This window comes from Mauremys reevesii, linkage group 9, assembly GCF_016161935.1.
Source record: "Mauremys reevesii isolate NIE-2019 linkage group 9, ASM1616193v1, whole genome shotgun sequence".
Taxonomy (NCBI): Eukaryota; Metazoa; Chordata; order Testudines; family Geoemydidae; genus Mauremys; species Mauremys reevesii.
This window is the reverse complement of record NC_052631.1, coordinates 5,884,624-5,909,744: the sequence shown is the minus strand read 5'-3', so window position 1 is coordinate 5,909,744 and position 25,121 is coordinate 5,884,624. Positions and strand designations below refer to the sequence as shown.

The 25,121-nt window shown below is 53.8% G+C and overlaps 1 protein-coding gene across 2 annotated transcripts; it reads right to left on the bottom strand.

Annotated features, from left to right (window-relative positions):
• Positions 1-9,810: 9,810 nt before the first annotated feature.
• Positions 9,811-24,530, bottom strand: B3GNT7 (UDP-GlcNAc:betaGal beta-1,3-N-acetylglucosaminyltransferase 7). Of its 2 annotated transcripts, none has more exons than XM_039489162.1 (2): positions 24,406-24,530; positions 9,811-11,387 (listed from the first exon to the last, which is right to left on the bottom strand). In XM_039489162.1, the coding sequence occupies exons 1-2, from the start codon at positions 24,414-24,416 to the stop codon at positions 10,193-10,195; spliced, it is 1,206 nt and encodes a 401-aa protein (XP_039345096.1). In that variant the 5' UTR covers positions 24,417-24,530; the 3' UTR covers positions 9,811-10,192. The 2 variants fall into 2 exon arrangements, 1 of the variants encoding a protein (XP_039345096.1); XR_005584809.1 differs by lacking the exon at positions 9,811-11,387 and adding an exon at positions 23,246-23,503 and having other exon boundaries at positions 24,406-24,491.
• Positions 24,531-25,121: the final 591 nt, after the last annotated feature.

Here is a 25,121-nt window from a genome sequence, read left to right as displayed (position 1 = left end):
CGGCCAGAAGTGCACTTGGCTCTCCCATGAGGCGGCCTGCCAGGAACTGCGGGACCCCTATGAGGTGTGAGGGGACAAACGATGCCAGAGAATGACGCCAAAAAAATGTGACTCCAACCAGCCCAGTGGGATTCCAGGTGCTCGGCTGGTGCCAGGTCACCTGTGCTCCGGTACAAGGAGCAAGAGGCTTTGGTTAGCTGCCCTCGAGGGGCGGGTGAAGCTTCTCCTGCCCACCTCGTCTGGCCGAGGCCCTGCCCCCACTCGCTGCTCTCAGCAGTCCCTGGGGCGGGGGGTTCAAAGCTCAGTCAGGGCCCCAGGGGCTGGAGCCCAGAGCTCCTCCCCAATTCCGCCCCTTCCCCTGTGGCCCCACCCCATTCCATCCATGGCCCCGCCCCCATTCCACCCCCACTCTGCCTCTTTCCCGCAAGTCCCTGCTCCCCCCGCTCGCTCTTTCCCTGCTCCCTCCCACCCTGAGACCACAGAAGCTCTGTGCCCCCACAGCAGTTCAGAGCCATGGCAGGGAAGGAGAGCTCCTTCAGTCCTGGGGCAGTGGCGGGGGGGGGGGGATTTTTTTGCCGGGGGGGGGAAAATCTGCCACCGCCCCTCCCCCACTCCAGCGGCACAAGGTTTGGGGAGGCTTAGCCTCCCCTGGCCTCCATTACTCGCTGTGTGCGTCCATCAGGGTTTGTGGCTGACGTATGATCCCTGGTAATAAAGATGCTGCAGTGGGCCCATGCTCTGCGATTCTCCTGATGCCTGAGCCAAACAAGAGGCCAGTATCTGATGCTTCTGATAAGGCCAAAAGAAACCACGGAGGAAAATCCAGCATTTGCTTAACCGCTTATGCCCTTCTACTCTGGGCACAGGTGACCTGTGTACAGCTGGGAGCATGGGGGTGCCTTCATCAGGGTAATTAGATGCGCCGCATTGTGGCACAGCAGCCCTTTACGATACCAGTCGGGTGCCAGGTATACGTACTGCTAGGCCTGTCTGGCTCACTGGGGCCCCTCTGCCCTGGCTGCTTGCCCCATCGCTGCTGTGCCCCATAAGTCCCACACAGACCTGGTCCCAGCTGCGGGTCTGACATCACACCCTGCTCCACCGTGTTCCCGGGCTTCTGCTGCAACCTACTCTGCGCAATTCCCTCGAGGTTTCTTCTTGCTTCCCTGCAGCAGCTGGCTTGCCACACCATGGCTGCTTCCCTTCCTGGGTCTTTTCAGGGAGTTTCTGCTCCCTCCTCCTACCCAGGGCCGGCTCCAGGTACCAGCTGACCAAGCATGTGCTTGGGGCGAGGCGGGGCGGCGCTCGGGTTGTTTTTTTTGGTTCGGCTGGGCTTTTTTGTTTTTTTTTGTTTTTGTTTCAGCCGGGCAGCGCTGGGGGAGGCTTGGGCAGTGCGGCGCTTGTGCGGGGGGCGGAGGCTCGGCGGCGTGGCGTGGTGCTTGGGGGCAGGGGCTTTGGCAGCGCGGTATTGGGGGTCGGCAGCGCAGCGCCGCGAGGGGCAGGGGAAGGGGTTACAGCAGGGCGACGCTCTTTTTTTTTGCTTGGGGAGGCAAAAAAGTTAGAGCCGGCCCTGCTCCTACCTGGCCAGCAAGGAGCGGGATCGATAGGAATCATAGTCTCCTGCTTGGCAGCTCCGGCAGTTAGTCCGCTGAGCCACTCCCCCAGGGGGATGCTAGCGGCTGCTCTTCTGCATCTCTGCAGGTTTTAGGTAGTGGGGGGCCCACGCCCTAGTTCTGGAGGCAGATATCTGTGTTCCTGCCTGGGAGGCCTGTTCCTGGGGAAGGCACTTGGCTCAGCTCTGCTGCTGTGATCCACTGGGGGTTGCAACCCAACTGGAGCTGCCTCCAGCCGTGCCCTGCTTCTTTGAGGAGCAGCCACTGGGGAGCTGCCAGGAAAGCACAGGCCCAAACCCTGTCTCCTAGGAGATAAGGTCTCTCCCCTCTTTCCAAGGCCTCTGAGAACAGGCCAAGGTTCTTTCCTGCCACGCCACAGTTGCATAGAAGAAGCTGGCTGCTGCCTTCGCGTAAGGGGTTGCCCTAGCGATCCCTGGGCTGCACTCAGTGCTCTGGCCCCTCAGCAGCAGGAATGACCTGGCATGAGGAGGAGACTAGGATGGGGACAGCAATGGCCAACAAGAGAGGACTGGGCAGGGAGGGCGTGTCCACCAAACAGCCTGGCTCCGGGGCCAGCCAAGGAGATAAGGAGCTCGTTGCCCCGCTAGGTTGTGGGTTCGAGTTGGTACTGCCTGCTAGTGCGAGGTGGGGGCTGCTTGGCTTAGGAGCACTGAGGAGACGGGCCCTCAGGCTGGTTTGTGCCAGGCAGGCGTCCAAACTATAGCACAAGAGCCACCTTTGCCTTTGGCACCAATTTGCTACCTTGTGCCTGCGCTTGGCCAAGGGCTGAACGGCCAATGGGGACTAAACGCTTCACAGCTGGGGGCGCACGGGTCAGGGATGGGCCCTGGGCCCCCCTGAGTGTTGCTCGCTTCAGCGGGGTGACCTGGGCAGAGGTTAATCACAGGCCTCTGTGCCCCTTTCACCGGTTTCACAACCTCAATAAAGGCGAATTCAAGGCGAAACCAGGTTTTCATTCATTTCTGCTGGAAACCCTGGGAGAAAACCAGCACCTCCAGCCGCTTTGCCTCTTACAGGTGGGGTTTGCCCCCCGCACCCTCCCCAGTGCTGGGGGATTGGCAAGCGCACGCCAAGGCCGAATTCCTTCAGGACAGCTCCCTTGTGCCAGCTGGTGGGGCACGTAGCACTGAGTACGTCCCTTCTGGCGCCGGGCCTCACACCGCGAGGACTGGGCTGGGACACTGACTGTCACACAGCCTGCAGAGCACCAGCTTCAACATGGGCTTGTCCTCTTTGTTTGCTGGAGAACGGCCCTTTTGTTGGCTCAGGTGCAGGGGATAGGTGCCAGCAGCAGGGCTGGCGAACAAAGATCTCTCATGAGCCCTGCACGAGATACGGCCGGGGCAGGGCCCCTGACCTCCACACTGCGCCTCCAGATCACCTCGAGGACCCCTCTCAGCTGAGGCTGCCAAGTGATGTGGCCACTTCTCCCTCAGGACCCAGAGTGACACCCCCCCCCCCCCAAAGCTCCTTTCACACAGCCCTGGCCTGAGGTGCACTCACAGCACCCACGTGCTGCACTAGCGACCCATCCCTTTCCAGGCACTGCTCCAAGGGCTGCTCGTGGTGACAGAGCCAGAATACTCCTGAGACCGATTGTGGTTATAATCTCAGTAGAAGGCTCAAATAACGTCTGCTAGAGGCAAATCTGACGGCAAAGGAACTTCTTTATTTGTCTTGCTTCTTTGTGTTCCCGTTTAATAAAAGAAACCCCCGTCAATGCCTAATGGCTGCCTCACACGCTGCGGTCCAGCGTGGCACACGGCTCGGGGTAAACTGAGGGCCCAGCAGGAGAGGCGGAAACTGGGGTGCTGATGAACTTGTGTATGGGGCACTGGAAATGCCCTGGCCCCTCGGAATTGCTGCGTGTGTTGTTTGCAGGTTTCCAGTGGCAGGGCCAAACAGTGGTGCTGGAACAATTTTTACAGTGAGGGTGCTGAAAGCCAGTGGTCCCCAAACTTTTTACCTTGCACCCCCGCCCCCTTACCCCTGTCTGTGCCCCCTCTCCCCAGAGCTGTCGCCAGGATGGGGGGGCCAATGCAGGGGTAAGGGAGCTGAGCCCGCGGCTTCGGTGGGACCGGCGACCGGCAGAGCGCCCCCCGCGGCGTGCCAGCCGTGCTTGGGCGAAATGGCTAGAGCCGCCCCTGGCCCCAGGTGTGGGTGCTGCAGCCGGGACCCCTCCAAAAAAATGGGGGTTCTGCAGCACCCCCCGCACCCATAGTTCCTGCACCTATGGGGCCAAACGGTGATGCGCTTGATGCATTTCAAGCACTAGCAAAGCAGGAGAAGAAGATGAGAGCCGCCGGGCGGACCCTGGATTGTGCCAAAGGAGCTGATACCAGCACAGCGATACAGAATGGAGAGGCGCTGGCTGCTTGGTGCAGGGGTGAGCCGTGAGCTATGCTGGAGGGAGGCAAGTCTCTGGCAGGTAAATAATTAACAGCTTCCAAATATACTGCAGTCGTCTCATTGCCCCTGGAGCCGAACTGGCCTTCAGCAGCAGGATCGCTCCCTTCAGAGCTTTCAATGGGTTCATGCCTGCGGGTGATTCTACAGCTCTCCAGGAGACGGCTGGCCTGAGCTCAGTTAGGCACACCCTGTGTGGAGAAGGCTTTTGTTACATCGACTCCCAGAGCATCCCTGATGCCATGTGCTGGGAGGTTTTTGCCCACTGGGGGTTAGGTTAGGGCAGGTCCCCTGCTCAGCATCATGGCGTCTTTGCTTCCCTAGCATCGTCCCCCTACATTTCCATCAGTCACAGTTCCTCTGCCTTTGGCGCCTTCGCCAGCTCTCTAAATGTACCACTCTCTGTCCGCTCCATAACGCCCCTTCCTTAGCCCCGACCCACTTGCTAGCTATGGCCCTGGTGCCCCCTTCCCCTTTCCCACGCCATGGGTGAGAAAAATGGCCTGCTCGTGCCACTCAGCTCATATCCAACATGATCTTGGATTGAGCTCAGCTGAGGGGCAATCCCGCAGGAATGCCCCTCCTCCACATCCCTAAGGAGCTCATTGCTGCTGTTGGGTTCCTGCTTGGTAGCCATATAACGCACCAATCCCTTTTTAAAACTTAATCAATGAGAGGCCTGCACTCCTGTGTTACATACGTACAATGCACCCTGATGCTGGGAGATGGGTCAGTATCAGGAAGTCCTTTTTTTCAACTAAGCAAACTGAGGCACAGCACGGGGAAGTGACTTGACCAAGGTCACCCACTTAAAGCAGTGGCAAAGATAGGAAGAGCAGCCAGGCATCCTGACACCCATGTGCCGGCTCTAACCAGTAAGCCATACTGCCATGCCTCAGTCAGTCAGTGCCATTGCACTTGTTTTCACAAGGGCTTTACATGAACAGCGGAGGTGCAAAGCCCTTGTACAGTCTCAGACAGGCGGGTGCGTTCACCCGTGCAGCATTGCAAGCGGCTGTCTGGCTGTACCAAGAACGCTGTGTAATGCGCCTGGCAGCATGGAACACAGTTCGGGGTCTAGCGCGGGCCGAACAGCAGGGGCGGTAACTCGAGTGGTGGGAAACGTGTGAATGGGGCAGTGCACCAAGCCCTACCACCATGAGCATCATTAAACTATTACGCCACGAACCAAACTGTCCAGCAATTTGGTTGCACTTGCCTCTGGGGAAGTGGCCTGTTCTGTGATCACCCAGGGGACATGAAGGGGCGGCTGCCTTGATGGGCCCAAGGAAACTGACCCCCAGCTGCTGACCCATGCAGAAGGTGAGAAATTCACAGGCACGCGGGCAGGTGCCTTGCTGTGTATCAGGCCAGGCTAGCTAGCAAAAAGCCCCAAGCGGTCAGACAGCTACGAGCTAAGGCATCCGAAGCGCAGTGCCCCTGGCAGAGGGAAAGAAGTCACAGCGAACTGCTCCCCTCCTTCCCATACAGGGCTGCCGGGGGGAGTGGGGCAATTTGCACGAGAATATCGTATTCTGTAGTATTGCAACTTTTTTTTATGGAAGGGGCCCCCAAAATTGCTTTGCCCCAGGCCCCCTGAATCCTCGGGGCGGCCCTGTTCCTCCGCCATGCGCACACGCCCAACAGCAAATGCTGGGGCGGGCAGCAGGAGCTGAGGCCACATGCTGGTCACATGGCTGGGGCTCTGTTGGTACCACGGGGCTCGGTAAGTGCCAGGGAGCGAGCGCAGAAAATGCCCAGGTTCCCAGCCCTTCGCTCTGCTCAAGGGACAAGCCTGGCACCACATTTACCCAGCAGGTGGCGCTAGTGTGACAGCCAGCAAGCTGCTCCCGGCGATGGCGGGTGCACGCCATGGCCCCTGCCCCAAGTCCCAGCCTAGCACCTTGTGCTGGGCCAGAGCAATAGCCGGGGTGTGGTTCAGGGCCCGCTGGCCTGGGCGTCTCTCGCTATAGACATGTGCAGCGTGCGCCGTGCTTTGGCCAGCCGCCGGGCCCTAGGAGACGACCCGCAGCTGTTACCAGGGGGGGACCTGGTTACACCAAACACAGCGAAGTTGTGTCCACACGGCAGCTTTTTCCCCCAGCCGCATGTCACTGTTCAAGCATCCACACCCACGGTGCTGCCTGCATTGGTGTTTGCCTCAGTGCATTGTGGGATAATCGGGGGCAGCTATCTCCTAGCGCCTCGGCAGGGCAGAGTTCCCAGGGAAGATGCACCTAGCGCAGCAGCATGAGGGCAGTACAGTGTGTGTGGGGGGGGGGGGGCGGGCAGGGGTATCACTGCACAGCCGGGGGAAGAGTGCTCAGGTTGGATAGAGGCAGTGAGAGGTCTGGCCATGCTGCACTGCACCAGTTACAGATCGCCATGAGCCAGCCGAGGGCGCTAGCAGGGGCAAGCCATCAGGACTGGCTACCTAAAGGGAAGTGCGGGCGGGGGGATCAAACGCACTTTAAACCCACTTCATGCCATTACTGAACTAGAGTTCAAAACCCCCTTCCCTAGGGCACTAGCACCGCGCTATCCTACCAGGGTACATCTGCACTGGCGTCAGAACGGGCATTGCGGCGTGTCGACATAGTCTGGCTCGGGTACCAATAGCGCTGAAGGTGCAGCAAGCACGGGCTTTAGTGCAGCCTAGCAAAGCACCCAAGTAATTACCCAGGAGTCCAGGTGGGCATGTACCACCCCCATACTCCTGAGGCCTCACTCCTTTTGGTACCCGTGCTAGTGAGCTCAAAGCTAGCTCGGGGATGCCCACATGTCTTGCAATGACACCCCACCCCCAGTTGTAGTGTAGACGTGGCTGTAGTGCCGTGGGTCTCAAACGATGGATTGGGACCCCCCAAGTGGGTCACCACCCAGGTTACCAGGGCCAGCGTTAGATGCGCTGGGACTCGGGGTTGAAGCAGAAGCCCGCGCTTCACCCCCCCACCACCACCCGGGGGCGACAGGGATTGGGCTCCGCCATCCCCCCTCCGGGGGGTCATGTAGGAACTGTTGTCAGAATGGGGTCGCGGCACAATGATGTTTGAGAACCCGCTTCAGGGGGCTGTTGTGGCATAGATACTAGCTGCTGCGTCCCTGACTAGCTGCACATCTGCAGCAGCTACAGCACAGGCTGGGGAGCGGTAACCATCAGGGAGGGGGGCTATCTTGGGCTGAGCCAAAACACTGTGATGCCAAGATCAGAGGTCAAATCAGAGGTCATAGAGCAAATCTTCAGGACACTAAGTCAAAGGTCAACTCTAGGCAAAATTATCTTTCCATCGAGACACATCCAGGGCGCACCGCTGACCCCAGCTGCTAGGAATTACTCGAGGTGATTTTTTAAAAAACTCTTTATTTAGAAACTAAAAGTCCTCAAACCTACCGTATTTGTCTGTACAGCTCCCACCATGGCAAAAAGCAGCCTTGAGATGTTCACGTACACAGTCAATACTCTCCTTACACATGCACGTGCTATATCGCTGTCTACGGTATTCCCTAGAAATAGCCATACATAGCTACTGGCCCCCGACATACATTACACAGACACATATAGTGAGAGTGCACCTGTGTGCGTTCGTTAGGCGATAACGCTCCCTGGAGGAGGCCTCTGGATTCTGCAGGGAGCTGCAGAGAGGGTGCGGGGTGACACTGTGCAGCTGCAGTTCCCATCAGACACACAGTGCGTTTGCACACAGGACGGGGACAGTGGGAGTGGAACTTGCATGGTTTTGTTGGGTGGGGGGGCGGATTGTCCATTTCCAGCCCCTTTCCTTTTCCACCCTCCCCCGCCACAAAAAAAAAACTTAAATAAAAGTTCACAGTAACTAAGTAAAACACAAACGTTTCTGGCCCTGAATCCTAGCAGATTGTCGGCCTGGCCGCCTGGTTCCGAACGCAACAGCACTGGATTTCCCGCGGCCCAGCCCCCCGCTTCCAAATGTGCACGGTGTTTGAGCAGAAGGTGGGCCCAGGCCTCGGGTAAGTGGCGAGACCTGGCATGAAGTTGGCTTTTTTGGCTGGCTTTCCCCCTTTCGTGTTTGTTTTCTAACCTGGGGAATGTACAGACTTGGCGTGAATGAGACCGGCACGTTTCCAGGACACATTCAAAAGGTGCTGCACAGGGGGAGCTTTGAGGTAGTAGGCGCGCTTTCCTTTCAATGGCTGGCACCAGGGAGAGAGGGGGTGTTTCTCTCTGCATGCTCGGGGCATGTATGTGGCTGTGTGTGCGCCCCCCCGTGTCTCGGTGCACATCACCGTATGTACCGTTCTGTCTATGCAGCAACGTGCTATGTTCCCTCCGGTGGCTTTGCTCTGCCCGTGTATGTGAATGACTGTGTGGCTGGGTATGTGCACGTCTGTGAACCGGGCCTGCGCATGTGTGTAGAGGTGCAGCTCACCATGAGGCTGTGCATGGACATGTCTGCAGGTATATAGCTGTGTCTTTGCAGGTGTAACGGGTGGGAGTGCATGGTCATGTGCATTCCTGCACCATGGATGTTGCTTTTTCTGGGGCCATGCTGCCTGCTGGAGCGTTACCAGTGGACTTTTCAAGGCAGGTTTTCCTGGCACTGAGGTTAACCCCAATGTTGACTTCTAACTAGAACAGAATGTCCCATTCCCTCCCTCCACTGAGGGCCAGGCGTGGGGCTGCAGACCTCCAGCCCTGACTCCAGCCAGCCGGCTGCTCAGGTGGGAGAGAAACCTAGCACCCGTTGCTGTGGTTACACGGCTGCTGCTAGGCCCGACCCAGTCACGAAATGGCTTCCTGCCCCTGGCTACAGAGTTTTCCCCGGAGCGGTGCCATTGTCAGGCAGCTGGCAGTGTCCTCAGAGAGTCTCTCGGCCACAGTCACTGGCACAGGGAGGGAAATGAAAATCCTGTGTGGAACTAGCACCACAAAACTCATGGGTGGCACCACGACCAGCTGGGGGAGGGTCGTGTCTCCCAGGGCTGGGACCAGGATGGTCCTGGAGTCTCCAGGAATTGAAGATTATGTCATGTGATGAAACCTTCAGGAATACACCAACCAAAACTGGCAACCCTAATGGGAGGGGAGAGAATCCCTGGTTGATGACTCCAGGCCGTGCCGCCTTTGGCTGGAGACAATGGAGTGACCAGCGAGAAGGGTACTTGTCCAAGGTGGTTGATGAGCCATAGGCAAATGAAGCCATTAGAATGGGGGTGCTGCAGCCTATTGATCTGGGGCAGCGTGCAACTGCTTTGGGGAGGCTGCACTGGCCAGACCGAATTGAGATTCACTGGGTGCTCGTTTTGAAATTTGCAATCCCCCCTCCCCTTCCCCCTAAGAGAGGAATCCCCCAGGTGCTCCCAGGCAAGGGGAGGAGAGGATGACACAGGGACACTGCGGAGCAGGGCATGTGCCAGTCAGTCCGAGTCGTCAGACTGGAAGGGACCTCGAGAGGTCGTCTAGTCCAGTCCCCGGCACTCACGACAGGAGTAAGTATTATCTAGACCATCCCTGACAGGTGTTTGTCTAACCGGCTCTTAAAAATCTCCAATGATGGAGATTCCACAACCTCCCTGGGCAGTTTAAACACCCTGACAGGAAGTTTTTTCCTAATGTCCAAACTCAACCGCCCTTGCTGCAATTTAAGCCCATTGCTTCTTTTCCTATCCTCAAGAACAATTTTTCTCCCTCCTCCTTGTAACAAACGTTTATGTACTTGAAAATTTATCATGTCCCCTCTCAGTCGTCTCTTCTCCAGACTAAACAAACCCAATTTTTTCAATCTTCCCTCCTAGGTCATGTTTTCTAGACCATTAATCATTTTTATTGCTCTTCCCTGGACTTTCCCCAATTTGGCCACATCTTTCCTGAAATGTAGCACCCCAAGATGATCCCTGTTCTCCCTCTCTTTTTCGTTTGTCTCATTCTCCTTTTTCAGCAACCCCCCAACCCAGTTGGGGATAAAAAAACACAGTACAGTACAAAAATACACAATTAGAAACCTTCCCTCCCCCGAACAATCTCTCTCCTCTCATCGCCGGAAGGGAAGGCTCTGGAGTAGTCCCAGAATAGTTTGTTGCCTTCATCTGGTTGTAGGTTCTTTCCCCTCGCCCCCCAGGACAAGGTTCTAGATGCTCCAGCCCTTCCTGCCACAGCTCCTCAGGGAAGCCACACGCTAAAGGACGTTGAGCTTTCTGGAGCAGGTTAAGTTACTGTGAACCAGGTTCCACATCTCGAGCAGCTCCAGAGGCAACAGTTTGTGAACCACCATCATGCCCCGGTAGAAACACGGCTCCTTGTTCATCTTGCTGTTCTTGTTCTTCACAATGCCGAAGGTCTTGAAGCCCTCGTGTCTGACTGGCGCCACCTTGAGGACTTCCAGGCACATCCCCAGGAAGACGTCATCGATGGGGTACAGCTCCAAGGACTCTGAGGCCTTGTGGAGCTTTATGGCCAGGGGCCCGTCCATGAGGAACCCTCCACCACCCGCGTAGGGTGGGTAGTGGTTCTTGTTGTAGAGGGCGCTAGGGATGTAGTACTTGTTCTCTTTCTTCCGGATCGGCCTGGCCTTGTGCAGGACGTCCCCCACAAACAGGTCTTCTTCCATCTTGTTGTCCAGGAACTCCACGATGTTGCTGGGGCTGACGAAGACGTCGTCATCCCCCTTGAAGATGAAGCGAACGCTGTCGCAGTAGATGTTGAGCCACTTTAGGAAATGGACCTCCTTGAGGGTGAGGTTGAAGAAACTGTCTAGGAAATCCCATTGTAGGATATCCCCATAGATGTGGTTCTCATAATCCAGCAGCTTCTGGTAGTTGGCCCTCTCTTCTTCTTTGGAGGCTGTGCCCAACAGAAAGAGAGTCTTGATCTTTTTCCCATCCACCTCTTTCTCCTGGCCCCAGGTCCTTCGGATAGCCTCCCGCCGGTCGTGCTGCGTGATGATGGACTTGACCACAATCAGCAGGTAAATGTCACCCCTGCACTTCTCCGGGTGGTTGATCAGCATGGGAAAATACCTACAGTGCCGGTAAAGCAGGAACTGCTGAAAGTTGGGCTCCAGCCCCTTGAACCAGTCCATCTTGCTGATGTTCTGGTTAGCCGTGCAATTGATAGTGGTGACGTCCCAGGATTTCACCTGGTTCTCAGTGACTCCCGCTGCCTCCAGGTGGGGCTTCTCCTTCTTGCTCTTCCAGAAGTTGCTGGTCTTGGAGAAGATGCCATCTCTCTTCTGAGCTTTCACGGGCTCTTGGTGCAATTCTTTCTGCTGCTGGCCCTGCATGAAATGGCTAGGAGTCATCCCCCTCTGCAGCACCGTCACCATGATCACCAGCACAAAGGACAGGCACATACTTTTGTAGATTGTCTTCTTCCTAAAGAGACAAGATATATGGTTAAAGCAAAGATGCTGTCAGCTGGGGTAGAATCTCAGGGGCCAGCCCACTCTGTGCGAGAATCTTTTATTCTTACAATCAGAGAGACACTGCAATGCAAATGCCAGACAATGGTTATTACATAAGAGAAGGAAACTGAGCGTGACAAACAGAGAGAACATAAGAATGGCCATACTGGGTCAGGCCAATAGTCCGTATAGTCCAGTATCCTGGGGCCAATGCCAGGTGCCCCAGAGGGAATGAACAGAACAGGTCATCATCAAGTGATCCATCCCCTGTCGCCCATTCCCAGCTTCTGGCAAATAGAGGCTAGGGACACCCTCCCTGCCCATCCTGGCTAATAGCCATTGATGGACCTATCCTCCATGAACTTATCTAGGATAGGTTAAGGGAGAGGGAGGAAAGGCAGCCCCACTCCAGGGTACGTGTAAAGCCAATTGATGTTTTTTGTCTATTCATTTAAGAAGTTTTAGCTGGTTTACAAATTCTCACCATGTAAATATCAGACACAAAACGACAATGATTAAAAGAGTGAGGGAAGAACGTTTTCTTGCTGAAATATAGGGTTTCATCAAAACTGAATTTTTTTGCAGGGTCAGTTCCAGTGAAAATTTTCTATTTTTCCTCCATAAATATCAAAATCAATGTTCATTTCCAAGTGCCTTAAAATATCATTTTGTTTCACATTTGTGGTGTAAGGGGAAGAAAAAGCAAATCAGAATGATGTTTTATGTCGAAATGTCAGTTTGAACAATCAGATTCCATTTCCACTTAAAATGTTATTTAGGTGTTTTCTAAACTGAAGGGGAAAAAGGAACCAACCCCACCCTCGCCTCCATATTTTGCCCTCACCCCTATATTTTAAGCTGAAATGAAATGAAAATTGTTGTTTCATTTTAAAATGGCGATTTGAACAAAAATTTCCATTTTGAAAAAGTTCTGAACACCCTTTGGAGAAAGAAGGGGAACTTTTCAACCTAAAAATGTGAACCAACATTTTTCATGGGGAAAATGTGGGTTTTATGCCCAGGTCTAGGTACATATGATTTACTTTCACATTCATATGGAGGGTAGGAAGACGCTTTAGGTCATTATTTGAATGGCTCTCACCAAACATTTGTTTTCAAACTTTTGGGGCAAATTTTTCTCAGTCTTCAACATTGGCACTCTCAAACCACTGCATGTTAAACCCCTCCCGCCTTCACATGCTCCTTGTAATTTCTCCCTGACATAACAACTAGGGTAACCAGATCACAACAGTAAAATATCAGGACACATTGGGGTGCCATCAGCCTGGCCCACAGTCCATCCCCACTCCTCCCAGGCCCTGCCCCCACTCTGCCCCTGGTCCCGCTCCCTCTCCGCTTGGGGCCGCCCCCCACCGCGCCCTTCCTCATCCCCTGGCCCACCGCTGGCTCTTCACCCCCCCGCCACTCGTCCCTATGGCGCCGACTTCCCCTCTGCCTGGTGGGTGCTCACCTGCCGCCTCACCTCTTCCTGCCCCCGCCCCGCCCTTGACCTGTCCCCAAATCCACACCCCTGCCCTGCCGCTTCCCCTGAGCACGCTGTGTCCCCGCTCCTCCCAAGGGTGACCAGACGTCCCGAGAAAATCGGGACCATCCCGATATTTGGGTGGTTGTCCCGGGTCCTGCCCGATTTGTCCCAATATTTCGCTTCGCCAGCAGCACTGGGTTTTGGGGGTTTTTTTTGGGGGGTGGGGGGTTTGTTGTTTTTTTTCCTCCCTCCGACGGCAGCACTCGGCTTTTTTTTTTTTTTTTTTGCTCCGCCGGTGGAGCCCTCCCAATGTGTCCCAATATTTTCTTCATCTCATTTGGTCTCCCTACTCCTCCCCCTCCCTTGGGGGAAAGTCCTAAGTGCCGCCAACCCCAACTATACATACAACATGATGGGGGCTAATTTAGCTACAACGAATCAGGAAAAAGATCTTGGAGTCATCGTGGATAGTTCTCTGAAGACATCCACGCAGTGTGCAGCAGCAGTCAAAAAAGCAAACAGGATGTTAGGAATCATTAAAAAGAGGATAGAGAATAAGACTGAGAATATCTTATTGCCCTTATATAAATCCCTGGTATGCCCACATCTCAAATACTGCGTACAGGTGTGGTCTCCTTATCTCAAAAAAGATCTACCGGCATTAGAAAAAGTTCAGAAAAGGGCAACTAAAATGATTAGTGGTTTGGAACAGGTCCCATATGAGGACAGATTAAAGAGGCTAGGACTCTTCAGCTTGGAAAAGAGGAGACTAAGGGGGGATATGATAGAGGTATATAAAAGCATGGGTGGTGTGGAGACAGTGAATAAGGAAAAGTTATTTACTTGTTCCCATAATACAAGAACTAGGGGTCACCAAATGAAATTAATGGGCAGCAGGTTTAAAACAAATAAAAGGAAGTTCTTCTTCACACAGCGCACAGTCAACCTGTGGAACTCCTTGCCTGAGGAGGTTGTGAAGGCTAGGACTATAACAGGGTTTAAAAGAGAACTGGATAAATTCATGGAGGTTAAGTCCATTAATGGCTAGTAGCCAGGATGGGTAAGGAATGGTGTCCCTAGCCTCTGTTCATCAGAGGATGGAGATGGATGGCAGGAGAGAGATCACTTGATCATTGCCTGTTAGGTTCACTCCCTCTGGGACACCTGGCATTGGCCACTGTCAGAAGACAGGATACTGGGCTGGGTGGACCTTTGGCCTGACCCAGTACGGCCGTTCTTATGCTGTTTGTGCTGAGGACGGGACCCAACTGCGGTTATTTGCATTGCTCCATAGCTTCCAAACCAGCTCCGGCCCTGCTGCTCCTTCTCTCACATCTGCTCCAATTTCCTCCGGCCCCACTGTCCCGTGCATGTCAGGGCTTCTCCCCCAGCCTATGACCAGTTTGCCTAGCAGGACCCCGTCACAAGGCAGTTTGTGAGATGCCGAGCGGAGCTGGCAGTGCCGCTGGCGGATGGGGCCAGGGAAGGGATGTAGCATCGGGGCTGTTGATTTCACTGAGCTTGACGCACAGGCAGTGTGCTGTGCTGATGGGATCCCCTGGGAAGTAGCTGCTGCTCTGGAACGTGTTTCTCAGAGACGGCACGTCCTATACGGCCGGTAACCTCACCCAGAGCCCCGTCCGGGTCACACGAGCCCCCGCTCTGTAGCCCGCATTTCCCCTCCCCTCCACCCAGTGCAGGCTGATTCTTCCCAAGAGATCGATGAGATCCGCTGCGCTACCCCCAACCCCATTCCACCCCCTCTAACTCCTTCCCTCTTCCCACACTGAGGTTTCTCCCCTGCTCTCCATCTGACCCCTTTTCCTACCCCCCAGGGCCACTGACATCTCTCCCCTTTTCCCTCCCCCTCCTCAGCCACCTCCTGCTCACCTCCTCCATGTCCCTCCCAAAGCTGACCTCCCCACCTCCCCACCTCCCCGTTGCTGCCCCATCTCCCTTCTCATCATGGGTGATGGGTATAATAGGCATGGGGAGGCTGCTGCAGCCACCAGACCCCCTGGTTATGGGGACTGGGGGCAAAGATTTTGCTTTATTATGCCCCATGCATGTTCTGGGGTGGCTGGGAGGCAGTATGTACTATTCAGCTTCCTGGGTTCCTCAATAATCTCCCTCGACTCCAGGGAGATTACTGAGGAACCCAGGAAGCTGAGTAGCAAATACTGCCTCCTCGGCCACCCCGGAACTTGCATGAGGCATATCAAAAGCATCTTCGAAAAGATGCTTTCCCCAGGCTAGCTTGGGTCTGGGGAGGGGAGGGGAGGCACGGCTGCGGCTGACCCGGGGATCCTCTGGGCAAGGTGGTGGCAGGAGAGGGGGTGGGATTTGGGCTTTGGATGGCTCAGAGCTCCTCCTGCCAAGGGGGGGCACTCCAGCTTCAGCCAGCTCGGGGCTCCTCCAGGCAGGTGTGCGTGTGGGGAGGGTGGGGGGGTGTCTTGGGGCTTCAGCCAGCCTGGGGCTCCTCTGGCCAGGGGGTGCGCTTGGGGCTTCTCCAGGTGGGGGGCTTGTGGCTCTGGCTGGGGGGGGGGGAGTCTCGGGGCTCCAGCTGCAGGGGCAGGCCGAAGGGGTGAAATCTCTGGGATCAGCGGACCTCCCGCAGGCGCTGCCGAAGGCTGCCTGACTGCTGCCCTCACGGTGACCGGTAGGGCACCCCCCACGGCTTCCCGCCCGGGCACTTGCTTGGAGTGCTGGGGCCTGGAGCCGCCGCTGTAGGCTCCCCAAAGGGGGGCTCCACCCGCCACCCATGCTTCTCATCACTAAGTTCATCTAACACACCATCTACAGCTGCTGCCTCACGGCCCTCTCCTCCCCTCCCTACGTCCAGCTTTCTGCCCCACTGAGACTGTTTCTCACTTGGTCTCCAGCAGCCTCAGCCACCCTCCGTCCTTGTCCCCTCTCTGCCAATCACATCCTCCTCCTTGAAATCGGTTGTTCTCTTGGCCTTTCAAATACCATCCTCTGAGGTCCTCCTCCCTCCTCTGGCCCTGGTCCCTGCACCAGCTGCTCTTTTGGAAGACCCTTTCCCACCTTCTGTGGGGGTCCCATGGGGCTGTATCCAAGACCAGGTCTCTTCTTGGCCTCACTGCTCCCCACACCTTCAAATCCCTGCCCTGCTCGTCCTCGCTTTCAGGGTTCTTGCCTCTCTTTGCGCTAATGCAATATTGCATTTCTGGGGTGCTACAAAGGTTCTGCTTGAGGCCCACAATACCCCAATCTTGTACCAATCTGCTTCTCCATCGCTCTTGCATTATGGCATGACAGCCCTCCATGCCTGACGTTCATCCCTCACCCCCAGAACTCGGCTTGGCAGAATTGGTTTGTTTGAGCTGAGACTCGGCAGGTTACTGCTGAAGGCGAAGGTGAACATTGCCACCAAGTTTGAAGAAAATTGATCAAATTCATTCTGGGTAACACATCGTTTTAAAACCGGGCCCCGGGCTGGAAATGCTGGTTTGGTTCTAAGGCCCGTGGGGTCCCGCTAGCTCTGAAGCAGCTGGTTGTGACTCCCTGGCAATTTGGCACAGCGTTAAAATCTCCCTGGAAACTTACGCCCCGCCCATGTTTGAACATCGTTATAGCCAGAACTATTAGCCACTGTATCTAACTGAAAGCGGTGACTAGCGGGTCGCACACTTGGTGTAGGCCAAATTCACTGCACAGACCAGGGGCTCATTGCATCCTGCACCCCACAAGCTGCCTCTGTACCACCCTCTCATCCTCCTCTTTGTCAGGGATAACTCCCGCCTCCCCTGTGTGCCCCCCATTCCATCCTCCCCTATACCAGCATCCTCCAAAATACACACACACACACACACGCTTTTGTGTGCCCTTCATTCCTCCTCCCCCCATGCCAAGATCCCCCCTTCTCCTCTCCACAGCAGGGGTGTTTGTGCCCCACCTCTCTATGGCTGTGCTAATCAGATGGCGGGGGGGGGGGGCGCTCACGTGTTTCACGTTTTTCCCCTTTTGTTTTTTTCTGATTTCCCCCCAAAATCAATAGGATTCTGGCCTGGGATGCCTGGAACATTCCCTGACATTTTGGAATGGAGCAGGTGCGCCATTCAAAAGTGATCATGTTACGAACCAGCAGAGAAGAGCCACCCAGCGGCATGTGTGCCCTTCGCAAACCCAGCCCATGAGCAGTTTGCCATCTGGTGGCTGGCTGCAGCATAGAGAAAACCTAGGTACCCGGCTATGCTTTAACCTGGAACAAGAGGGCTTCGTTAGCTCAAGCAGTAGCAGCCTGTGGTTTGGGAGACAAAGTCTTCCAGGGTTCCACTGCGCTCTTTGATTTTCACAATGGATTTTGTTGCAGGATCGTTTATGGTTTCAACAGTGAGGGCATTCCTTAAAGTTGCAGGGGAAAAAGACTGCAGCAATAAGGAACTGCTTTGACTATGACGGCTACTCACTAGTAGCTCCGGAGTTACGATCACAAACAAGTTCTCTCATACGCGGTAGCTATGGGATTTCTAACGTACTAACCACAGCACTGTCTGATTCGTGGCCCGTATAAAGCAGGAAAAGCATTTCCGTGATTATAGACTCATAGACTTTAAGGTCAGAAGGGACCATTATGATCATCTAGTCTGACCTCCTGCACAAAGCAGGCCATGGAATCTCACCCACCCGCTCCTGTAACAAACCCCTGACCTATGTCTGAGTTACTGAAGTCCTCAAATCGTGGTTTAAAGACCTCAAGGTGCAGAGACTCCTCCAGCAAGTGACCCGTACCCCACGCTGCAGAGGAAGGCGAAAAACTTCCAGGGCCTCTGCCAATCTGCCCTGGAGGAAAATTCCTTCCTGACCCCAAATATGGCGATCAGCTAAACCCTGAGCATGTGGGCAAGACTCACCCACCAGCACCCAGGAAAGAATTCTTATTTCACAGTATGTGAGAATTCTTCTGGAAAATTTCAAAGTAATGGGTCAAAGGAGGGGCCTGTTCCTGGATAGGGCCTATTTTGTATGTAATTATTGGCTGGTTGAGGGAAATTCAGTATCGCTACCCCCAGAGTGTTCAAAGGTTGCCAGATCTGCCACCCCACACTGGAATCGATACGGGGTATCATCAACAACTACAACCCATACTTGACGGGGATCCTCTTCTGAAAGAAATCTTCCCTGAACCCCCAATTCTGCCCTTCAAACAACCCCCCAGTCTCTCCAAGCTCAGAAGCAGCAGCTAGTTCCTCCCAGACCAGGACACACTAACTCAAAGTGGCACCAGACCCTGCCAGAATAACAGCTGCAAAGCCTGCGGACAGCTCTCCACTGCTGCAATGATGAATACTCCCCTACAACACACCTGTCTAGATCCACGGGTCCTACACGTGCCTATCCCAACATGCGCTGTACCTCACCCAGTGCACTCAATCCTCCAATAACAAATATGCGAGTGAAACCAGGCAAATCACTACGCTCTCGAATCAACTCACACAGGAAAAAGATAAAAAACAAAACCACCCCCAGCACCTGTGAATGAATAGCGGCAGTAGCTCTGTTGGCTGGACACAGCACGGTCCACACTGGCGCTCAGAGGGGTGGCTTATTCACACCCCTGAGGGACATAACTTGTACTGATGTAGGCTGTAGTGTGTGTCGATAGCCTGTGTGGCTCGAAAGCGTGTCTCTCTCACCAACAGAAGTTGGTCCAGTAAAAGATCTTACTTTGCCCAGCTTGTCTTTCTGATATCTTGGGACCAACATGGCTACAACACATTGCATACAAAAATCACATAACACACACACAAAATCGCGAGATTGGCTTAGAAATCATGAGCTTTTTTAAAAATCAATTTTGGGTACCTTTTCTTGGCCTTCCGGTTTGAGCCTCTAGGGAGCACTCAGGTCCCGGTTACAAGCTTTTCTCCACAGCCATGGGCTAGAAATGTACTTTTTAAATTAAAGCTGTGATTCACGTGTCATCACTTATCTCCAGCAGCTAGAGCTTTCAGTAAAACATCCAATATCGCAATGTGATAAAATCATGAGAGGTGGCAACACTGGCTGTGACATTCCATGGGAATAACCTGAACTTCGTTAACATTTTTGTGGTGAGAATTTCTTTGTTTTTATAAATTATATAGGGTTACTGCAGAGGTTAGATGCTCTATAAGGCCTCTGGATTCCCATAGCTCAGTGCAGAGATCATGCTTTCTATAATGTTCCTTGTCTCTCTTTGCCCAATAGAAATTTGACGACGCTCCATCTTCCTCTGCACGTTAGGTATGATCTGCAGAGTTCCCAATTTTCTTGTGCTTCCTCTTACCCTCAATAAACTTTATGAAATGCTTGTCAGGCTAGACAGATTTTATAAGGGACCAGTCACTATATCAAACAATAATGCCAGATTTTGTAAATAATTCTTCTTTATGTTTTTTTTTAATTAAATGGCACTTAACTGAATGCAAAACCTGAAGATTTACAATCAAACTGTTTTTTAATGAATGAAAACCCCAAAGCTGGTCATTTATAAGCATCTATAACTTCTTTCTATCTATTAATAATGTAAAAAACACCCTCGCGGTAGCTCTGGTTACAGCTAAGAGTATGGAAATAAACAGTTATGGGAAGGTGGATAGATATTGTATGTGATATTTTATATGTATACATTTATCTGAGACTGTATGAACTGTGAGGGTATTGGAACCTTTGCTTTGAATATTCCTCAGCCAGGGGTTCCAGACTCATGCCACAGTCCTTTCCCTGCAGAGATCACCCAGAATTTCCTACCATCTGCTTTTCTGGGGAGGGATGGGCATGTAAAAGAAACAATGGTCCCAGAGGGAGGCTACTGGGTAACGCTTAACTAGAGACTCTCCATGTTAACTTCTACTGGCCGCAAATAACTCTGAAGTGCCCTCCCTTAAACTCTCCCCTGCTCACTGATGTGTGACTTCTAGCCCCTCCTAGACATCCTTTTGGAATCTGGCCCACAAATTAAGAGAATCTGCGCAGGTGACAAGTATCTGGGGGCAGCCGGGTTAGTCTGTAGCCACAAAAACAACAAGGAGTCTGGTGGCACGTTAAAGACTAACTGATTTATTTGGGCATAAGCTTTAGTGGGTAAAAACCCACTTCTTCAGATGCATGGAGTGAACATTACAGAAACAGGCACAAATATCTATTGGCACATGGAGAAGGGAGTTACCTTACAAGTGGAGAACCAATTTTGAAGGCCAATTTAGTGAGGGCAGATGTGGTCCACTCCCAATAATTGATGCGGAGGTGTCAATACCAAGGGAAGGGAAATTGCTTTTGTAGTGAGCCAGCCATTCCCAGTCCCTATTCAAGCCCCAGCTGATGGTGTTAAATCTGCAAATGAATTGTAGCTCAGCACTTTCTCTCTGAAGTCCGTTTTTGAAGTTTTGTAGAACGATGGCTACTTTTAAATCTGTTATTGAGTGTCCAGGAAGATTGAAGTGTTCTCCTACTGGCTTTTGTATGTTATCATTTCTGATGTCTGATTTGTGTCCATTTATCCTTTTACGTAGAGACTGTCCGGTTTGGCCAATGTATATGGCAGAGGGGCATTGCTGGCACATATCACATTAGTAAATGTGCAAGTGAATGAGCCTCTGATGGTGTGGCTGGTGTTGTTGGGTCCTGTGATGGTGTCGCTAGAGTAGATTTGGGGACAGAGAAGGCAACGTGGTTTGTTGGGGATTGGTTCCTGGGTTAGTGTTTCTGTGGTGTGATGTGTAGTTGCTGGTAAGTATTTGCTTCAGGCTGTGGGGCTATCTGTAAGTGAGAACTGGCCCTGAGATGATGGGGCGTTCAGCTGTACAGAACGCAACGCCATTCACAGCCTCAGAAACAACTCTGACATTATAATCAAAAGGGCTGACAAAGGAGGTGCTGTCGTCATCATGAACAGGTCGGATTATGAACTGGAGGCTGCCAGACAACTCTCCAACACCACATTCTACAGGCCACTATACTCCGATCCCACTGAGGGTTACAAAAGAAACTACACCATCTGCTCAAGAAACTCCCTGCTCCAGCACGGGAACAAATCTACATGGACACACCCCCAGAGCCTTGATCAGGGGTATTCTATCTGCTACCCAAGATCCATAAACCTGGAAATCCTGGACACTCCATCATCTCAGGCATTGGCACCCTGATAGCAGGATTATCTGCTTATTTGGACTCTCTCCCCTCAGAGCCTACGCTACCAGCACTCCTCACTATCTTCGAAATACTTCCTGAGGAAACTACAATGATCTTTCTGAAAACACCAGCCTGGCCACCATGGATGTAGAAGCTCTTTACACCAATATTCCACATGAGGATGGACTACAAGTTGTCAGGAACAGTATCCCTGATGAGACCACGGGACATCAGATGGCTGAGCTTTGTGACTTTGTCCTCACCCACAACCATTTCAGATTTGGGGACAACCTATACCTTCAAGTCAGCGGCACTGCTATGGGTACCCACATGGCCCCACAGTATGCCAACATTTTTATGGCTGACTTAGAACTGCTTCCTCAGCTCTCATCCCCTAGTGCTCCTCTTCTACTTATGCTACACTCATGACATCTTCATCATCTGGACCCATGGGAAAGAGGATCTTGAAGAATTTCACCCAGATTTCAACAATTTCCACCCCACCATCAATCTCAGCCTGGACCAGTCCACACAAGAGATCCACTTCCTGGACACTTCTGTGCAAATAAGTGATGGTCACATAAACACCACCCTATACTAGAAACCTACTGACTGCTATACTTACCTACACGCCTCCAGCTTCTATCCAGGACACACCACACGATCCATTGTCTACAGCCAAGCCTTAAAATACAACCGTATTTGCTTCAATCCCTCAGACAGAGACAAACACCTACAAGATCTCTATCAAGCATTCTTAAAAACTACAAAACCCACCTGGGGAAGTGAGGAAACAGATTGACAGAGCAAGACGGGTACCCAGAAATCACCTACTGCAGGACAGGCCCAACAAGGAAAACAACAGAACGCCACTGTCCATCATGTATAGCCTCCAGCTAACACCTCTCCAGCGCATCATCTATCTATCTACAACCTATCCTGGAAAATGATCCCCCACTCTCACAAGCCTTGGGAGGCAGGCCAATCCTCTCTTACAGACAGCCCCCCAACCCCTGCAACAAACCCTGTTGCCTTCTCTGTCCCCAAATCTACTCTAGCGACATCATGATAGGACCCAACCACACCATCAGAGGCTCATTCACTTGCACATTTACTAATGTGATATGTGCCATCATGTGCCAGCAATGCCCCTCTGCCATGTACATTGGCCAAACCGGACAGTCTCTACAGAAAAGGATAAATGGACACAAATCAGACATCAGAAATGGTAACATACAAAAGCCAGTAGGAGAACACTTCAATCTTCCTGGACACTCAATAACAGATTTAAAAGTAGCCATCCTTCAATAAAACAACTTCAAAAACAGCCTTCAAAGAGAAACTGCTGACTAAATTTAATCTGTTAGTCTTTAAAATGCCACCCGACTCCTCCTTGTTTTTGTGCGGGTGAAACTCACACACTGAAGGAGGGCAAGCAGGAAAAGCTGCTACCCCAGGCTGGATTCTGGTCTCACTCACACCCCTGTAACTCAGGAATAGCTTCACGGAAGTCAATGGAGCCCCACCAGTAGGAAACGCACCTGAGATCAAACTCTTCCCCAGGAAGGGGTGCTTTAAGTTGGCCAAACTCAGCTCGCACTTGCCTCTTCTTCGGTCTCCCCCAGCTTGTAGGACACACCTTTGGGTGAGTCATGCCACCTCGGACTCTAGTCCAAGCCTTTATCAATCTGATTATCTAATTAAGAATAAACGGCTCCCATTCTGGATGCTGGCCCAGTGTATGGAATGGAAGCTCTCCCCACCCCCGTGAGTCCATCCATAATCCAAAGTCTCTGGGGAGACAGGCAGGCTTTCCATTGACTGGACTGGAATTTTTTTCAGAGTAGCAGCCGTGTTAGTCTGTATCCGCAAAAAGAACAGGAGTCCTTGTGGCACCTTAGAGACTAACACATTTATTTCAGCATGAGCTTTCCTGAGCTACAGCTCACTTCTTGGGATGCATAGAATGGAACACACAGACAGGAGATATTTATACATACAGAGAACATGAAAAGGTGGAAGTAGCCATATCAACAGGAAAAGTCTAATCAATTGAGATGAGCTATCACCAGCAGGAGGAAAAAAAACCTTTTGAAGTGAAAATTAAGATGACCCAGAGAAGGTATGAGGAGAACTTAACATAGGGAAATAGATTCAATTAGACTGGAATGTCTCTCTCGCCTTTAATTCCTCCTTTAGATCCAGTTATCAAGCGGGCGCTGCCACAGAGAACCCAGGGATCTCACAGCCAATCGCACCTGGGGACCGGGGAGCTCATGGGATCAGATCTAGAACCCCAGGGTTCCAGACTAGAAGTTCCAGTCCCATTGGCTCCCGGCACTGCAGGTGAGGGGATTTCGTGCCCTTCCTCTCCGCCGAAGCCGAGAGCGGCGATGACTTGCCGACAGGCCCCGTGACGGACGGACGGTTAGCCGGGAACCCAGGGCTCTCCGCTGGCTTGTCCCTGGCTTGGGGTCATGAAGGGAGAGAGATTTTACAGTGGGGAAAAAAAATGTCAGGAAACCCAAGTGCTAGTGGGGGCTCTGCACGGTCACCTCCCCAGCTCCACGGAGGGCGCTGCTGGAATAACCAATTAATTGCCACTGTTGCGGGGCGGGTTAATCCCACCAACCCCCCGAACTCCTCTAATGAGCAACAGGGTCCTGCATTGAGGAGCCGCCCCCCAACCCCCGCTGGGAGCACAGAGATGCCGGTACCGTTTGCAACGGAGAGAAAAAAAAATCTCAGCAGCCGAGCCCTGGGGGAAGATGTGCCCCCCGCCCCGAGGGGATCAGAGCGCTGGGGCGCCGCTGGAAGCCGGGGGGGGGCTGGCTGGGTTTGGACACTGCCCCCCCACCCCCAATGCCTTTACCTCCCCCCGAGCGCCCGCTCCCGAGCCAGCCCGCGGGGTAACTCCACGGAGCCTTTGGGCGGCTGCTAGGACGGGGACGACACCCCCCAGCCCGAGCCAAGCTTTGGCCCCGAGGAGGGAGCAGCTCCAGCGGCTCCGCTAGGTCCCCTGGGGGCTTTGCGCTGGGGATGGAGGCGAGCGAGCCCCGGGGACCCGACAGGCGAGCAGCAAATGCCGAGTCCCCCAGCCTGGCTCCCCAGATTTTCACCCAGCCCCGGCATGGCCGCGCTCCCCGCTGTGCCTGCGGGGGGGGGCGCAGGGACCCCCCCCCAGGGGCGCCCCCGAACTCGGAACCCGCAGCTCCCCCGAGGCGGGACGCGCCGAGCCGGGCCGAGGGCAGCGGGAGGCAGAGCCCGGCTCGGCCCGGCTGAGCAGCCAATTCTTTGCATCAGAGGGAAAAGTGGGGGGCGCGGATCTGCCCCCCCCCGGGAGCTCAGGGGAAAGCCCAGGCGCACTCACCACTGCAACATGCTAGCGGTGCTGCCGGCCGGTATCCTGAGAGGCGTCCTGGCTCCACTGCTGGGGAGCTACGGGGCAGGCTGGCTCGGCTCGGCTCGGCTCCGCCCGGCCCTCCTCCCTGCCTGCCTGCCTGCCTGCCGGCCGCTCGCACACAGAGCCCTCTGTGCTCACTGGCCTCCGCCTCTGCGGCTCCCAGCATCTGCCTCTTTCCTCCGCTCCGCTCACCGAGGTGGAGCCTGGGCTGCAGGTATTTTAACTCTTCAGCTGCTGGGCTGGCAGGGCTGCTGCTCTGCCCCCGTCCCAGGCCATGTCAAAGGGCGATGGGCCAGGATTCAGTGGTGGTTATCGCTCAGTCGCTGGGAACGAGCCCCCCACACCAGGCCCTCTTGCCATTTTGCTTTCCTGGCCGCAGACACCCGCAGGGCGCCGGGAGACCACGGGGGCCCATCATCCCCAAGTGGATCACTTCCTGGGAGGGGCTCCCATCAGCACAAACGCCCCAATAATTCTTCCAGCAACCTAGCGCTGTCTACACGGAGGCTTAGGTGGGCTTAACTACATCTCTGGGAGGGGGTGGATTTTCCACACCCCTGGAGTGACTTTCCTGGGTCAGCCAAACTTTCTAGTGCAGAGCATCCCTTGGAGAGGTTGTGCAGAAAGAAAGGGCCAGATTTAGACATCGCTTGGATGCAAGGACCTAGGGAGAGCCTGAATCA